Below are 19,313 nucleotides of genomic sequence, written 5' to 3'. Positions count from 1 at the left end.
AGTGCAATGTGCAGATCACAAGAATCGACAATTGTTAGACATCCACTTATACGAAATTTGCAATGAATGCATGTGACTGAAATGCAAATGAAAGATGACGTCATCGATGACATCAGAAGATGTATGAGTAGGGAAAAATTGTTTACGAACTCTGAGCTAAGATCATGTTTTCTCCAATTAAACCGGACTTTATTTATTAACCAAAACATGACCATCTACCAGCAGCCTGTTTGGTCTCCTTTGGACGATATCCTTCTTGGCATTGACTCCTCTGGACCACGAAAAGTGTCCTGGTCTAGTGGAGTCAATACTAGACCAGGACACCTTTCGTGTCCTGGTCTAGATTGATATATATCTAGTCGGTCCAGAACACATTCTGGACCGACCAACTAGACAGAATAGCATCTCAAAGATCAACAACCGAGCATGGCATTGATGTCGACCGTCGGTTGCTTCCTTCCAAATGAACCCATAAATGTTCGATGGGATTCAAATAAAAAAAATTAGATGGCCATAGAGAGCAGACGAATGGTTGAATATGCTTTCGCGCCACCCGATGGATCTGAAAGAGTCCATCTGGGCTCATTTGGGAAGAGACGACCCAATGATTCCATGCAAACAAATTTCGTGGCAGGATATCGCCATTAGCGTCCTGTTTCCAGCCCAGAAGTCTGGTAGGCCAGAAACAGATTGGGTAGTCGTAATGTTTTGGCTCATGAGTGTGTACTATTGGTCAATTCACCATTGATCAACAGTATAATGGTCAGTCCTAAAGATTTCAATTACCCGATCATTTTCTGTTTCAATACCTTCGAGGGCTGGTTTAGAAACGAGTAAAGAAAAAAAAAAAAGAAAGAAAGATACAGACATTCTAGGGTGAGATTAAACCTCTAGAGAATTGTAGAAAACTCATCAAAAGCTTGAATGCAACTGTTTTTATGAAAACGTTTGTGAGGATAATTTCAATAATTTAATATATAAATTCCAATCTGACTCTACATCAATATTTGTCAACTTTTTTTATTACAATACTATCTGGAGAAATGCTAAAGAAGAAAAATCTATAAAGGAGTTGTTAGACCATTTCTAACATATTAGATACAAACGTAAATAAATTAAAAATTAGACAAATGAGTCAACCTATTGAGATTACAACATTAAGAAAAGTTAAAGGTATAACAATGTTAAACAATGGTAGATCCAATCAATAAATGATTGGATCTAAAAACGACAATGAGGATGGAGAATTCATATAGAAAGAATGCAGAATAGTTGATGAGAAAAAAAAATTAATTTTGATTACGCTAACATCGTGTTGATTTTATTCCCCATAAAACTGTTTGGGACCTTCATCATTGCATTCGTTGCCAGGCTGTCATGTATGCTACACTGTCATGTGTTGGTAGTTATATACATTCCATCCATCCATCCATCGTGCTCTTGTCCGTCCAAGACGGGCTGAGTTACCTGATAGGGATTTGAAGCAACTGAATGCTGCTGCTTTGCCGTTCCTCAAAGGGTAAATATTTTGTGTCTGTATAGGTGTGTTCACGGGACTGCTTTGCGGGATGAAAAACCGGAGTTTCCGGAGGGAAGTCTTACCATTTTCCTTATGAAACCGGCTACCTATGACTTAGGAACAGAGGCTCTTTATATTCATTAGACGATACAAAATGCTTTAATATCACTTTTAATATAGTTTTAATACCAGCTATTTGAGGAACTCTCAAAGACAGATATTCTCCAACTTACTCCAACAATGAATTTTATTGAAGACGTTATTTTGAAGTTGGTGTTTAACGTCAAGTTCAGATGATACCGATTTCCATATGTATTAGTTGGTACACATCAATTAAAACTTCTTAATTATGAGTCGCTATCGGTGTTTTTCAAAGCAGCTCTCGAGTTACCGCCTTTTCAATAAAAGCACACATTAAAACGCGGTCAACCCAATAATACCCAACCGAACAAAGTTCATATCAGGGCTACTTAACCACATTACAACACGTGCATTCAGACAGTCGTGTTTATTAATGGCCACCTGTAAAATGACCATATGTCTTCTCAACCAGCCCGAATTTGATTCGTGGGGATGTATTTTTATACTTAAAAATCACTCAAGAATTAGCAATCTCTGGAGTTTGTTAGATTTCCACTTACGTATTCCCACAAGATAGAGAAAAGAAAAAGACGAAAAAAAAAAACAGCACTCAACAGGATAAAAGTCTGCGCTAAGCGAATTGTTTTCGATGAAAGCTTTTTTCGTGAAGGAATAAAAGTTGCAAACTTGGATGTCTTTTGTAATGTCTCAAAGACATCATCTAGACGATATCACGCGGTGAAGAATTATTGGAAGGCTTGAAGAGGGCCACGGAATTACTGATATTGCCAGTGAGTTTCAAATCTCACAAAGCGTTGTATCCAGGCTCTGGGCATCGTTACAAACCAATGGAATGCGTTCCAGACCTTTGCTAAGAGGTCGCCCTGGCTCTACTACGGAGCATAAAGAATGATTTTTAGTTATAACAGCAACACGTAGATGCACAACAGCAGGTCAGCTTGCAAGTCGGCTCCATTCAAGCACAGGCAAACGGATATTTCCACAAACGGTGGCAAGACGTCTGCAACAAGTCGGCCTATATGCCCGAATGCCTGTAGTCTGCTTTCCTTTGTCCACAGCTCATCGTATAGCACATTTTCAGTGGTGTTGTATTCATAGACAAGACATCAATGGGCTAATGTACTCCTTACAGATGAGAGTTGTTTTAGTCTTTCCTTCGATTCTAGACGACACTTGATCAGGCATGAAAGTTGTACTTCTTACCTCCCAAATCTGAGCCTGATCTCAACCTTTGAGACGCAATAGGCAGACGCATTGCTGCTCGAAATTCCCGTTCTAGAAAATAAACAAGGCCTTATCCTTGTTCTGTAGGGTAAGTAGGCCAGTTTGCCGCAAAAACTCCTGAATTACTTGGTACTAAGCATCGTATAACACTGTGAGAGGCAGTTTGAAGTGGATATTCCATACTGAAATGTCTCTCTACGTAGTTTTCTGTAAGCACTATACATTAATTCCTTAACTATGTCTTTAGGAAATTTGTAACTTTTGCAAAAACGTATTACAATTTAATTTATACGAAATTTATAACACATTTTTGCGTAACATAATTTATTAGTATGCTGGCAATAAATTTATACCCACATTTGGCTGTAGTCATGCAAATATTTTCATATGCAGGTTAAAATGTAGTTCTTCCTTAGCTTTTGGACATTTGTGTATATTATAATGTCACATTAAAATCGCTCCACCAAAAGCCTCTCAACATTCTTTCTAGAGTCCATATCTGCATATTATGTACTTATCCTCTGGTGTCCGAATACTTCTGACAACCTAGTGTAAATTGAGATTAAAAATGAAACTTTTCTTTGATTTACTTGAAACATGACGACAAAAAAGTATTTTGTTGTTTTTACCACAATCCCACTCATAACTGAATAGTGATGTCACATCGGGAAATAAAAATCATTTACCGTGTACAAATATTGAACCATTGGACATTCGGTTAACCAATCCGACGTTACTGTTGCGCAAGTGGAGACTGCAAAAGGTTTCTGAGAAAAATGAATATTTTGAATGAGAAAAAACATAACAAGATTGATGAGCTCTCTCAAGCATTTGATCATGCAGTCAGGTGACACACTAATAGCCCCAAGTTATTTCCTTTCCACATTACACCCTCTTACTCTTGATAGGCTGAATGAATGTGTTATAGTTTATACAAGTAAAGTTGGTACCAAATATGGTTAGGTTCAAATCCCGTCTAAGAAAAGAAGAACCTATCCTTGGGCATAAAGACACCATATTTCCTCACGTAAAAGAACCACAGCATCTCTCTTTCACACACACGCCATGCTTTTCTTTGGATTGGATTTTAGAATTTATAGATTATATTTTTCGCATAATACACGATAAATTGTTGTTTCTGAGAGTACTTTCTCATAATATATTATTATTGTTATGTATTACAAACTGTATTATCTTCATCTGTCTGTCCCTTTTATTTGGGACTGGATGTATCCATTACCACTTGGCTTTAAAGAAAACTAATTAATCCTTTGATAGATTGGCTAGACTGCTTTATATAATATGATTCATAAGCTATCTCACACCCATTCCTAGTATGTATTTCCGATATTTATAAAATTGCAATTAATAATTTCAATTAAGGCTATTAGAACTTCATTGGCTACAACATTTCCATCCATCCGTGTCTTAAATTAAGGGTTTTGACAGGTATTTTATTATAATATTGTGATATAGAAAATATAAAGGTGTGTAAAATTGTTTTATAATTATATTATTTGATAAAAATAAAATTAAATATTTAAAATATATGTTAAAATAATGCATATATTGAGAACTATTACTTAGTTACATATTATAATTAAAGTATCAACTGAATTATTATTTCTTACAGAACTAAAATAAAATAAAGTGGTCCCGTGAAAAAAATTGATAGGAGTGACGGGTTACTTATGTTTGAGAGGAGAGTAGACGTTGTTGGGTGTGATTCGTTCTTGGGTTTGCTTTTAGGGTCAAAACTGGTTTCAATTTTTAGAAAAAAATAACTGCTTCTCGGAATGAAAGAGAGAGAGAGAGAGAGAAGACTGTGCACCAAATCCATATATTAATTATTTTGACCACCCGTGATTGAAAAAAAAATGCCTTTCAACTGCTTTAAATATTTGGTTATGATTTTATAAATATGTAATAAAATAATTTCAATATATTTGTTTAAAAAACGAATACATATTTAATATCCTTTTAGTTATTAAGATCAATTACTTGCTTAATTTATTTCTCTTTCTGTTTTAATATTTTTAACTTACGCACCTATTAAAAGTTCACTTATGTGATATACAACTTTCTGATGTTGGAAAAAGTAATTTTTTTTTTTTTAATACGTTTTACTTAAATCTTGTCTATTGCACTGAACTAAGTTTCAGCAAATTTACATAAATCAACGTTTAATATTCGATCTTTAAAAACAGTTTTTGATTTCTGTCAGGCCATTACCCAGACCAACATAAATATAACCATACTACATCACGTTCTGCTTCCTAACGACCAACAGCATTCTTTCTAATCTCTCACAGTCTATAAATTTATTCTACACGCAGTAACGGTTAAAGTAAGTGCAGTGTGCACTGTAATCTCGTGTCATTGTAGACTAAAATGACCACCTCTGTACATAATAAGCACTTTCAGATTTTCTTTGGCCAAAGTTTTTCATTCTTTAATGCAAATCACCTCACGTTAAAGCTCTTATCATTTTCTCTCATAAATCTTAGTTAATGCAATGGTTGGAGGTTCTATTTGTAAGATAAAAAAGCATCGAGACGCACACAAACGATTGGAGATCAAAGGTGACACACATTTTCAAGGTTAAAAAACTTTTTAATGTTTGCGATAGCGTAACTTGTTCTTATATTATAAGCCTACAACACATTATGTTTCTAGTACCTCGCTAAATTAGAATTATCGTTTATTTTTTTTCCTAGACATTTCTGGTGCCGCTCTAGTGGAGACGAAATCTTCGATGTAGTTGCATTTTATTTGAACTGCAGGATTTGTCGCTGCTCACAAAAAAACAGAGGGAAAATTTACAAAAATGAAATACTTGGAACAAGACAACAGTGCTATCTGGCAACTTTTGCCCAGCAATAGTACCCAGGCCAATGGAGAAACTGAAGGCGATTCAAGCCCAACTCCAACTCCCACCGAAAACCAACAATCTATTACGAAAAACAGCACATTCTCTAGGAATCTCTATCTCAACGGATACACCAAGTGCCTGGAAAATCATTATAGCTCAGGGTCAAAGTTTCGTCAAGCTAAAATCATCCCAGGTAGGGTTAGGAAACGGGTCGTACTGAAAAACGGAACTGTTAATCTATCCAAAGAGAACGTCTCGAAAAGAGGGCAGCGCTACCTGCAGGACATTTTCACAACTATGGTGGATATTCAGTGGAGGTGGAATCTATTGGTTTTTGCTATGGGATTCATCTTGAGTTGGTTGATATTTGCAGTGATTTGGTGGTTGATCGCTTTTGCTCACGGCGATCTAGATCACATTGACGAAGAATCCTGGATCCCCTGTGTTATGAACCTCAAAAGTTTCTCAACGGCGTTTCTGTTTTCTGTTGAAAGTCAGCATACCATTGGCTATGGGTTTCGCTATACCACAGAGGAATGTCCCGAAGGGGTTTTTATGATGTGTGTTCAATCAGTGACTGGAGTAATGATCCAGTGTCTCATGGCGGGAATAGTATTCGCCAAAATAGCTAGGCCTAAGAAGCGTTCTCAGACGCTAATGTTCAGTCGCTATGCAACAGTGTGTCTGAGGGATGGAAGGCTTTGCTTAACGTTCAGAGTTGGAGACATGAGAAAATCGCACATCATTGGGGCAAAGATCAGCGCTCAGCTCATCCGTAGGAAGGTCACCTTGGAGGGAGAGATTATCCCTTATTATCACACTCAGCTAGATGTCCGATTTGACGACGGAGATGACAGTGTGTTTCTCATCTGGCCCGCCACTATTGTACACGAGATTAACGAAACAAGTCCGTTTTATAACATGACAGCTGAGGACATCTTCCGAGAGAATTATGAACTAGTGGTCATTCTAGAAGGAACTATTGAATCCACTGGTCAATCCATTCAAGCCAGATCCTCCTACATTCCTACAGAGATCCTATGGGGCCATCGCTTTGAACAGATGGTTGGCTTTCAAAAAGAAACTGGAGAGTTCCGATTGGATTACAGAAAATTCAACGCCACCTACGAAGTGGAAACCCCGTTATGTAGTGCGAGAGATTTTTACGACTATCGCCGAATGTTGTCTTTGTCATCTAGAGCTGCTAGCTACAGTGGCGCCACCACTGAAGGTATGAGTCTAGCGTCTTTTCGAAGAAGTGAGTCAACTCCAGAAGCAGAATGCGGATCATCTACCAGAATTCCCACCATAGATGACCCAGAGGCGTGCGTGGAATGTTGAAGGTGAGTACCAACCTCCCTTTTGGACTATTTGTGTAATGAATTGATGTTTCGTTGTTATAGATATAAAAATACCTTCACTTTACCTAAATGTGATGACAATTTGACCAACGTAATCTGACTTTGTTCAAATATACGAAGTCATTTAGTGTTTCTCTGGCTTTTGAATGAATTTTAAAAGATTTGTATTAGATAATAGCATTATTATTATTATTATTATTATTATTATTATTATTATTATTTTCATACTACGAATTCACTTCAACGCTCAACTCATTTTTACGTTTTGCAGGGTTAGTTGTACTATGGATTGACGTATCTCTTTTAAACCAACAACAAGCTGCCGAACATTTGAATCCCATCGTGGGCAAGGATATTTCTCATTGTTTTTATGAATTTTATGCTTCATGCTTCCCATAAACACAGGGGATAGTGTTCGACGGGGAGATGAAAATCACCTAAAAACATTCAAACATCCATTGTTGGACTCCAACTCACATCCTGTTAGAGAAAGGAATTTATATCCTATAACATTCAGTAAGACGAAGTTTATTATAGGAGTGTTCACTAATGGCCGCAACTAAAAATTAATAAAAATTTGAAATTTTAATTTTATAAGCACGAAAAAGCAATCATTGAGTACTATTTTTAATACAGTCACTTTCTTGACGGTAAAAAGTATATATAAGTCAAGTAAATAATATATTTATGAATAATTTATATATGTATATATATAAATAAAGATATAAAAAGAAATATTATTTAAAATAGAAGTAATTATAAACTATTATTGATTAAAATGTTATTCAAATTTAAAGAACTCTTTGCCAAACCATTTTAGAAATATTATAAAATTTATGAAAAGGATCACTTCTAAGGTGTCTATTACATTATACGTTATATCCAACTTATTCAAGTTGGAAATTTGTAAATCACCTACCTGCGTTATCCGATTAATACTATTTTTTTTTTTTTTTTAGTAAACAGTCTTGAATTTTGTGATCCATGCTTTCAAGTTCTCATCCATTAGTTTAAAGAAATGATCGAGTTTCTTAGTGTAAAACAGCAGCCTTGGACATCAAATAACACTTCGAAATATCATTTAAATCATATTAAAGATAATAAAACTGTCATGCAGTTATCGTCAGAAGCCTTTATAGCTAAGTTGGTGTAGACGAGCCGTGTCGCAGGAAGATCGAGGTTCAAGTCTGTAACCTGATCAACTTTGTCATGCCATTTTCAATAAAATGGTGGATTACCCGTTATTTTGCTGTGTAGGCCTTCGATACACAACGCAAAGCTCAATTATTGCCGCGCAAGCTTAAGACGTCTTCTGTCTACAAAAATAAAAGCCTAAATGGAATGCTTATAAATGCATGCATTTATTAACAAATAAATAAATACTAATTCTTTCTCAATTAATGAGATTGCGCAGCAAGCATGGAGAATTCGCCTCTGACTATGGCGAAATTAGTTTATGAAATACTTTCCAGCAAATTTTGATAATGTGAGTCTGGTATTTTGGCCCATTTTGCCAACAATATGACTACGAATCCATGTTCTGAACGCAATTTTTGTAGACAGAAGACGTCTTAAGCTTGCGCGGCAATAATTGAGCTTTGCGTTGTGTATCGAAGGCCGATGCTTGCTCGTCTAGTCAAAGCTACCTTGGCTTGCTCGGTTGTAGGAGCTCCCAGGTCTTCGCAGCAGCACTGTGATTTCATGCGCGCGCATAGCCATTTCCGCTCCCTTCACGTCGTCTTAAACACAGGCCATACGCAGTGAAAGTAGGTTAATAAACAATGCGTATTCGTTATTAAAGTAACTTTAATAACGATTAGTAAATTTTTTCGCATTTATTACTAAGTTTAATATTAAAATTAATGATTTTACTTTAATCTATACACGGGAAGCATATAACAAAAGATAGCTTAGTTAATCAGATGAAATAATGGATGTTATATTCAATAAAAAATAATAATTTCTATCGTAAATTAAACATGAAACCAGAGAACACACAACACAACACAAATACTCATTATGAACAGAATTCAACACTTTATCATAATTGACCCCTTCTCGCTCTCAAACCAATACACGGAGAACTAAGAACCCACCAATACAACATTCTATGCACGTCCCAAATGAATTTATAATATGAATTTATGAACTTCCCATCAAGCGAAGCGTAAGATGTGGTTTCGATCTCGTTCTACAGCTATTAAGAATTCGTTTGTTTCTCTTTTATCATAATATTACTACAGAACAATTAAATTCCTCTTGAATTCATTGTGTATGATGACAATGGTCGCGAGGTACATACGGGCAGGTAGGACACCGTTCTATGAAATATACGTGTATTCCTCTGGCGGTTTGTCTGTTGGGAAGAGTCGAAAACCGGAGTTTCAGGAAGGAAAAATTTCACTCTTCCCGGTATGAGACCTGTTCACCAACCTATAATTGAAAAGCCCTTATAGAGACTATTCTCCTCTTAAACGCGATTCGAATTCAAGACCTTCCAACCACTAATACTGTGGACTATTCCAATCAATTTTAAAATATACTGAGCTCTAAAAGTGATTTTTTTTTAAAATAATTCTTGTAAACTAATATTATTTTTATGCCTTATCTTAAATAATTGAGGCTCCTTAGCTCAGTCAGTATAGACGAAGCCCATTGGTCGGAAAGACCTGGGTTCGATTCCCGTCAGTGACCTGAGGAACCTTTATCTGGTCTCTTTCGAGTAAGGGTGAGTTAACCGGTCTCATACGGAGATGGACGGTTTTTTCTTCTGGTAACTCGGATATTTCATTACTCAAAACAGGCAAACCTGTCCTTGAACACACAAGGTTAGAGTCAAAATATATTACGGTAAGGCAACAGGAAAACCACCATGCTCATAATCATCTCCCTAATATAGTAGCATATAGCTACTCCAATCAGCCGTATGGTTGAGGGAATAGGATAGGATCTTAAATAATGAATATTATGTTAATATTTCTAATCTAGTTGTTAATTTATATATATATATATGTGTGTGTGTGTGTGTGTGTGTGTGTGTGTGTGTGTGTGTGTGTGTGTGTGTGTGTGTTTTCATGCCTTAAATTTGAAATAAGACATTTTGTTAGCTATCATTTATCGAATAGAATGAAAGAATAATAAAACAAGTCTATAGTTGGAAACCAAAGTATAAGAGAAGAACAGGAAGACCTAGAAAAAGATTAAAAAGATACTATTAAAGAAGATGAAGTGTTGGTCGCAACAGATATTTTAATGCTTGAAGAAGAAGATCATTTATCGGATCAAACAAACGAATAAGAATAACGTCACGCGAGTAGATCAGAAACTGCTATCTGAACAGAAATATTCGGATGCCTGCTCATTCCAACTCTGACTCTAATATATATGAAACGCATTAATATGAACTTCGTCCACCCTTTGCTGTTATACCAGCTTTCAATCTTCAAAATCATTCGATAAGTGATTTTGGTACTTTTGCCGTGATCATTCTTTTTCATTCAACCAGGAGAACATTAATGAGGTCAGTCACTGATTGGTGTTTTTGTTCTGACTCGCAATCGATGTTCCAATTCATCGCACAACTGTTCGATGGGGTTAAGATTAAGGCTCTATGTAGGCTAGTCAAGTTCTTCAACCGCAAACTCATTAAACAATTCCTGTACAGACCTTGCTTTATGGACCGATGCATTGTCGTGTTGCACCAAACTTTTGCCACGTTGGAAGCAGAATATGTCCAATGTCATTACAGGCCATAGAGCTAAGGCTGTTCATGGTTGAAACTAGAGGGACCCAGCCCAGACCACAATATCTCCACCACCAAACTTCCCAGTTGGTACAAAACATTCGGACTGGTAGCTAGCGGCGGGGGAGTCCGCCCCAGGCGGCACTTCTAACCCTTTTGAACTTTTGCAGTTAATTCTAAAATACAATCTCCAGAACTCATTTCCATGCTAGTTGTGAGAAGAGTTTTTTCTAAATAAAATTGATTAAGAATTACCTACATTACTATGAAATAGACGTCACCAATATCATCGACGATTTTGTTAACAGAAAAGCTAGAAAAATAACAATTTAGAATGTTAAAATGAAAGTCGTATTTTTGGTGTGTGTTGAGAGGGACGAAAAACTCAGGGACCGCCCCGGGCGGTAAAAGCTCTAGCAACACCACTAGCTGGTAGCGTTTCCCTGCAACCTATTTTCGTCGTTTGAACTGCCGGATGGTGAAGCGTAAGACATTCGAGAGAATGAGTTACCACTGCTCCAGTGTCCAATGATGGTGAACTTTACACCACTACGCAACGCATGGTGATTCCCCTTGTTCATATTAAGCTTGAGTGCAGTTGCATGCCCATGGAAATCCATGTTCTTCAGCTCTCAACGAAAAGTTGCGATGCAGGCGTTGTTTGTAGAGTCATATCAGAACTCGGTAGCGAGTGTTTCAACTAAAAACAGGCGATGTTTTCGCACCACGTGCTTCATCACTCGTCTATCCTACCCTGTAATTCTATGTGGTCACAGTTGTTGCTCCACTGCACACTAACATCACTTACCTACTGGGATATCTACCGCAGGGCAGAAATTTCTCGAACTATTGTTGCAAAAGTGGCATCCCATTATAGTCCCACGTCGAAACTCACCGAGCTTTTCAGTACAGCCTATTTTACTGTTAATGTTTCGCTGTGAAAATGTAAGATCGCGTGTTTCCTTCTATGCCTCTATAAGCCATGGTTGTGATATACATGGCCACATCCAATAGGGTTGATCGATTTGGATTTGTGCCTACAAACTATTTGATTAAGACACAATCCAGTTATTATCGTGTGCTATCAAGAAGGGGAAAAGAATCAAAATATATTGCTGAAAGGACAGAAAATTATTGTTTGCATAATAATAAACAGCGACATGTTTTTGTTACCCATTGCTTTTTTTTTTACCACTCGCCCTCTAGCGGAATGGAGATTTTCATGAAATTCTTTATTTCATAGTGGATTAGCCATCTTATCTACTCGATTTCTTTTATGAAATGAATTGTTCAGTAAAAGAACGAAGATAGAAAGAGAAAGAGATTAGAATAATATAGAAAAAATATAACAACCTGATTAATGAAAAAATAAATATTATAAATTAGTTTAAACTAATGCAATTTTTCCATGCAGTTCTATTTATGAACACCATAGTGAAGGGCAATGATTACAAGCACTTTGTCCCCCTTTATTTGAACAATTAACATGTGCCAACAGAAAATGATGATAATAATACAGAAGTGGGGGAAATGTCCTGTTGTGTTGTTCGCAGTTCACTTCTCATCACGAGAGATTCGGTTTTCATTGTTTGCGTCACAATAAACTGTTCAAGGTCACCATAAAACCAGCTGTGACAACATTGACTCTGTTGCTAGGCGGTAACTCAATAAGTACGCTACTTGTAGGCGCGTTTTTTCCCGCAGGGGGGGGGGGGAGAAAGGTACCTCATCCGGAAAGATCTGAGTTCAACGCATAATCCGTATTTTCGATGTAAACAAATCAAAAATGAATAACACTAATATAGCTTCCCTCTAATAATACCTAAGAATGTAAATAAAGATTTGAAAAGACAGAATACTAATGCTGTAATTTTTCTTTCTTTTTGTAGCTGTGACTTGCAAAAGATTAGTACAATTTATACATTATTTAGATTGAATAATGTGCAAATGAAAGAGAAATGATTACATTTAGATACTCTGTATAAAATTTGTAGGTTTTCTTAATTTCGAAACGAATTTGATACCTCATATGACCTACAAAAAACAGCATTACTTGAAACAGTCTATATTTTACGACGCTACCTGACGGACTATTCTTAGATTCTTGGATCCCAATGAATTTCAAATCCAATTGAACACAAAATTGCTTATGCAGATTTTAGTTCCTGGAGAACGAGTGAAAAATGTTACGAATGTATTAGTAGGACTGGTTTTACTGAAATACGATTAAAAATTATAATTTTGAAATAAAAATTATAAAGAATTGTCGCTTCCTAAGTAAATGTCACTGCGTTGGTCATATTCTAGGAGATTTGTAAGTTATAAAAAATAGAGGGAAAAAAAATTGCAGTACAAGTGACATCTAGCGGTAATTTACTTCACGAATTTTAGAAAAAATCATTTCCGTGAAAAGATAAAATTTAAACATTGTCGATAATATCATTTTATGTATAAGATATTCGTTTTATTATTTCAAAATATAATATTAAATTATTATTTAAAATATTTTTAAAACTTTTAACTTATTTTCAGGTTCTGTTTGAGGAAATTACAAATCTCTGTAAACCTTGATGCTATTCAACTGTGATACATTTATCGCTACGTTGCCTTGATTGACGCAATAGCCACAAGATGGAGCCTCTGCATAATTACCAAAGATCTGCTATATGCAACAATGACAACACAAATTATTAAAAATAGAATGGGGAAAGCGATACAACAGGTGCTTTTATTTTCTATGTTGCACGTATAGTGAATAACAGAAGAAGCTACGAATATTTAGCTATATTTTAAAAACTATATATATACACACTAATAATATACCATTTTTCACAAATATTCCGTAATAATTTTGTGAAGATTGGTCCATCTTAAATGAGTACATCTGATGGTACAGATGTTATAACACTTTTATAAAAAATATTAAATTAATAATAATAAGAAGAAGATACAGAGCTGAATAGCGTGTTTTATAATGTATCGTCTCTTTGATATGATGCACTAGTATCATTTGATACAGTTTTTTAATTGAGTGCTACATCGAGGACCATAGTTCATAGTTTTCGTATTAACGATGTTCAGTTCCTACGAAATACGGCTATCACGGACTGTTCCCATTATTTAACAACACCTACTTCAATGAACAGATGCATAAAGAAAAGTTGTGCATTGCCAAAGTACAGGATCTATGAAGGAATGATACCTACAGAACTGTGTTAGGAATATAAATATACTCTTCTTCCAAATAAGTTTTTGCCAATACTGAATGAGCACCCGACTCCTATATTACTCTAGAACTATGGGTAAGCCATGAGAGACAGAAAGAAAGAAGAAAGTGATAGTTTTAAAAATGCGTACATTGTAGTTTTATAGATTATGTTGATTGACATTTTTAAAGCGTCACTAGTGATTTACTATGACTCCCCACAATAGATGATGTGGATGCTAACACATGCTTACGAGGCTAATGTAATTCCTAGGAAATACCCCTAGGAATGGCAAGTTGAATGGTAGCAAAGATCAGCAAAATGGTATCTCATCCCTAAACACACCGTTTTTTTTTATTTTTTATTTTTTTTAAATTTAATATACTTTCTTGAATTTGATGGTGGTAAAATAGTGCTTGCCTATATATTAGATTAGATTATATTGCATATACCTTAATATCGGGTTTACTTCCGTAAAGAATATACGGGGTCTCTTCCTCCATTGTGCCAAAGAAAAGTGGAATTTAGATTCCGTAGACAAGTGATCATTATAATTAGGTGAATTATAAACAACCACATATATATATATATGTAGAAAGTTTTTTACCTTGGGTATAATATACGTTCAAGATACCAAGAAATTTTATACTTGGTTTAATTCTTTTCCCAAGTAAGCAAAATAAAGTTTGGTGCGTGAAATATATTCACATCTGAGCTACTTGTAAATAGAGGCTAACGACTTCATATCATACCACCTTAGTACGTATCCCATAATGCAAAGCACATCCCCTTTCGGGCATGTATAATGCAATGCATAATGGGAAGGGCCACTGCCCAGACTGGTTTCGACCTTTATTGAATGTTCAAGTATAGGTCAAACTCCAAAAACTCAGCGTTGTTCCCCTCAGTAACAGAGACACTCTGCCTGAGAACTCTCAGCATTAACAGCCATGCCTCAGTTAACTTCATGGGCTACAGCATTGCCATTCATTACCCCTACCCCCTGGACCTGGGTAACAGCAGCAGCCGAGCCTCAGTTAAAACTTCATGGGCTAAACATTGCCATTCATCATTCAAGCTTCCAATCAGTTTCGACCTTTGTATAGGTGAAGCGGGCTCGAAAAATAAGATGATCCCAAAAGATCGCCCAACTCAGCGTTGTTCCACTCAGTAACATGCTCACCCCATCACCGAGAAGAACTTCTCAGCATTGGCTCTACCCAGTGGCAGGCTTACCCCACCACCAGGTAGAGCCATAATCTCAATGGTGGCCTCACTCAGAGACAGGCAAAAACCTACCCCCGAGCACAGCCTCTCAAATCAGAGCCAGAGCTGTAACGGTTTCGGCCTTTATTGAGGTCTCTTCAGTGGGAGCCAGACCCAGGAGAGATACCGAGGTTGAAGTAATGCAGAAGTCATATATATCTCGTATACAAGTAGACAAAAGGCACTTGATCTTAATAAAAATCTCTGGATGAGAGAAAGTTTTTTACCACGGGTGTATTATATGTTAAAGATACCAAGAAAAAATTTTATACTTGGTTTTAGTCCTTTTCCCAATAAGCAAAACATATATTTCCCAAGTAAACAAAATATATTTCATGCCCAAAAACTTTGTTTTGTTTACTTGGGAAAAGGATTAAAACCAAGTATAAAATTTCTTGGTATCTTTAACACACACACACACACACACACACACACACACACACACACACTATACAGTTGATTTTTCTGATATATATAGATGCAGTATGTTCTTTTGAGGGCTTAACGCACAAACAAATAACCTTCATCTGAGTAAAAGAACACCTCACTGTATAAATGCATGTAATTTATGGGATTCTGAAAGAGCCATCTGAATTACTACTTTACAATAATCATTTTGAGCTAATAAAACTATGATTATTATTAATGTTTAATAACTAGAAAATGATTTATTTAAAAATAGGAAGAGAATAAGTCTTCGATTTCATTTTGTATATGATAATGATAATTTATCCATATAACAACCTGAAAATTACTTCTGCTTTTTTGGAAATTTCACTCATTACTTTAATTTTAACTTAATTAACCAATTAACTAATAAAAAATTAGTTTGACATGAACTCTATTATCGTTATTTGTGTGGGAGAGGACTGTGGAATATTTTGTGACAAGACCCTTGTATATAACCAATGCTAATACTCTAAGCCTGTAGAGGGCAGCAGTGATTAGTTAGAAACCCTATTGTGGAGTGACATTTGTGATTGGGGTATAGAATTTATGATGGGAAATCAAAAGAATAAAGGAAATTTGCATGTAAGAATAATAGATCCTTGAAAAAAAAGGAAGCTAATTTGGACAGTGCTTATTTATATCCCTAAGTTATGGGTTCTTGCATCCTAGATACAAGTACTGGAAGCTGCACAACATTTTTATGTATCTATGTCAATCTCTAAGAATTTGAGTGCTTATACAGCTATGAAATTTCTTTTTAATATATGTTTATTATATGCTAAATTGTATTAGATGAATCTGTGTTTTTATAGGTACATCTATTTACGGTAGCTAAAAAAGCATTTATATGAAAGAACTGAAACAGCAAAAATTCTATATAAATATATATACTGTATATTGTAGTCATTTATTAGAAGAGTTTAAAAATAGAAATCTGTGATGAATGACAATATTTTGCCTATCTGTGTATCTTTTGAAAGTAGGTAGTTTATAATATACTGTATATCGATGGCAGAGATATTTTTATGGTTAACCATGTTATTTGTAGTCAGGAGAGCTGTGATCAAATATATTTTTCTCAGTCTAAAATTTGCAAAGACCATATGCATATACATCTTCTAGTTCTAAAATTAAATGAATAAATCTCCGATTTTTTTTCCCTAACGGAACTTGTTCTTTAAGTTAACTTTTATTTTAAATATAAATTGGCAATATGGTTAATTTTCATATCAAATTTTTATCGGTAAAACTAATTTTAGATTATTTTAAATAATTTCTTCCACTTTTTTAATTTTAATTTCGTTAGTTGTAAATTCAGACGTTAGATGGCGCTCGTGTAAGAGCTGTCGGGCAATAAGTAAGGTATAGTGTTCGTCCTTTTCGGTTTTTAGCCAGAAGTAAAACAAATAAGAAGAAATAAGAAAGACAGAAAACTGCACGTGGTAAACAAACCGAATTTCTAGTCTTGATAAGTGTTAATACTCCTCATAAGGAACCGGTCACACATCATTGTTGTTGTAATTTCATACTTCTTTTACTAGGGCAAAAGTCAATCACGATCTATAGTTTTATTCATGATTTATTTAGTTGACGGTAGACTACATAATTTGATTCTAAGAAGTAAGTAGTAAAATCATTCCATGCTTATAATATTTAAATAGCTATACGTGTAGATTTAGATATTAGGTAGTTTAAAATTATTTAGAATTTGATGTTAATATTAAAAGCTTATCAGAATAAATGCAATGGAAATGGTAAAAAAATAGCAAAATTAAAATATTTTCATTATTTTTAGAGTAACTCTTTTATTAATGTTAATTATAATACACCTTTTTAAATATTAAATAATTGATATTGAATAATCTTAATAACGTATTAATGAGTTTTGGCATTTTTCCAGTTTACAAGATTTTGTTGACATTAATTATATTAAATCTTAATAATAAATTATCAACATTAACTATTCAACTCAAATGCAATAAAGAAATTAGAAAGAATGATAAGACATATATAAAATGAAATGATAATTTAAGTTTTCGTGTTAGTAATGATAGAAACATTCTGATTAATACAAATAATAATCTCTTCCATTTCTGTGAACTTTTGTGTCTATCTTTTGCTCATCATCATTAATTTGTTGATATATTTAATAACATGCTTCATCACTGAACTGCTACTTGATCTCTCAACACTATTTATATCTCAAGCTAGGCATTTTCCTTATCTGGTTCTAGCTGTGTTTATTTCTTTATATTTGTTATTATGAAATATTTGAACTCCATTTTAGCCAAGTGTGGTCCTAAACGTATTGATACTGTTTATATTATAAATTATACAGCTGAAAGGAATGCACAGCACACTTCAATACGATGTCTGGACTATCATTTGCTTAGAGTTCATGACCTTTGACTTTTTTTATGATTTTGGACTGATCGAATGGTACATTCCTATGAGAAATTTATAGTAATAGTTTTTACGACTATCAGTAAAGTGTGTTTTCATAACGTATTAATATTGATGAGAATCAAAATGGAAATATTTTCTTACATAATGCGCATTTGTGCTAATGAAACAGTGTTAGCTAATAGTGCCAAAAAAAGAAAGACCTATCTTCCAGTAAAATGCAGATTTTGTTAACGCCATTGCTTAGCCGTTGACAAAGCTTGGGATGTCATTTGATTCCATTATGTACATTCTTCATCTAATTCATCAGAAAAAGCTATAGAAAATGCTTAAGGTTGATGTGTTTTACATAAAGAAAAAGGTCAAATAAAGTATAGATTTACAAAAATACACACATGAAATTAATTACTGGAATAATCTGTCAAATTATATGAAAAAGCAATTAAATTATTGACATTAATAGATCTAATAATGGCTAACTGGAAAAAAAAATAATAATACAAATAATATATAATGTCAAGTAGAATTTGCTCAATTAGCTAATCTTCTTAAGGCAGAAAACAAAATTAGTTTATAAAAAAAGTGGTCTGACATTTTAATTCCGAGTTGTTTGTGTAGTTGTTTTTGTGTGTTTGTGCTAGCATTATTGATGACATCTGTGTGAAATTGTAATTGCAGTTTTATATAAAGCATTGTCACGTGATGCTACAATATGATGTAATGGGAAGTAAACGGAAGACCAAGTTCCGTTATTGTAATAAGTGCCTTCATCGATTTTTTCTTCTTTTTTTCAATAAAGATGGCTTTTTTTGCCAATAAATTATGTGGCTTGCTTATTCCACTTTATCATTCAATAACTTCACAAAAATACTACATTTGATCACGATATAATAAATTTTAAAACGTCAACTACAATGTTATTGTTATCATTATTAATGTTGTTGTTGTTGTTGTCTTTGACGTTTCAAAAATATAATTTTTTTTAAGGTTATCTGACTTTTTTTTAACTGCTCGACTCTTGTAATTATTGATCATCTCAGCTCTGATCAAGTCCTGTATAGCGATGCTTATGTTTGCATCTACCAATAATCTTCTGTCAGTAAATACAAACATAAAAAATAAACTAAAATACAATACTTTTATTAGATGAAGATGGTTTATGATCATT

At 34.5% G+C, this 19,313-nt stretch overlaps 1 protein-coding gene across 2 annotated transcripts in view; it reads left to right on the top strand.

Moving 5' to 3' along the window:
- Positions 1 to 18,941, top strand: part of LOC150097217 (G protein-activated inward rectifier potassium channel 3-like) — a 64,857-nt gene extending 45,916 nt beyond the window's left edge. For both annotated transcript variants that reach the window (XM_090406884.1, XM_090406885.1), the window contains 2 exons: positions 5,563 to 7,060; positions 13,353 to 18,941. In XM_090406884.1, coding sequence (XP_090263010.1) covers positions 5,673 to 7,058 — 1,386 coding nt within the window. In that variant the 5' untranslated portion in view covers positions 5,563 to 5,672 and the 3' untranslated portion in view covers positions 7,059 to 7,060; positions 13,353 to 18,941. The remainder of the gene's footprint in view (positions 1 to 5,562; positions 7,061 to 13,352) is intronic.
- Positions 18,942 to 19,313: the final 372 nt, after the last annotated feature.

The sequence above is a fragment of the Typopeltis vanoorti genome, chromosome 17 (genome assembly GCF_054136105.1).
Source record: "Typopeltis vanoorti isolate ZY-2024b chromosome 17, IOZ_Tvanoo_1.0, whole genome shotgun sequence".
Taxonomy (NCBI): Eukaryota; Metazoa; Arthropoda; class Arachnida; order Uropygi; family Thelyphonidae; genus Typopeltis; species Typopeltis vanoorti.
Note: the sequence above shows the minus strand (reverse complement) of the source record. Positions and strands in the feature narration are given on the sequence as shown.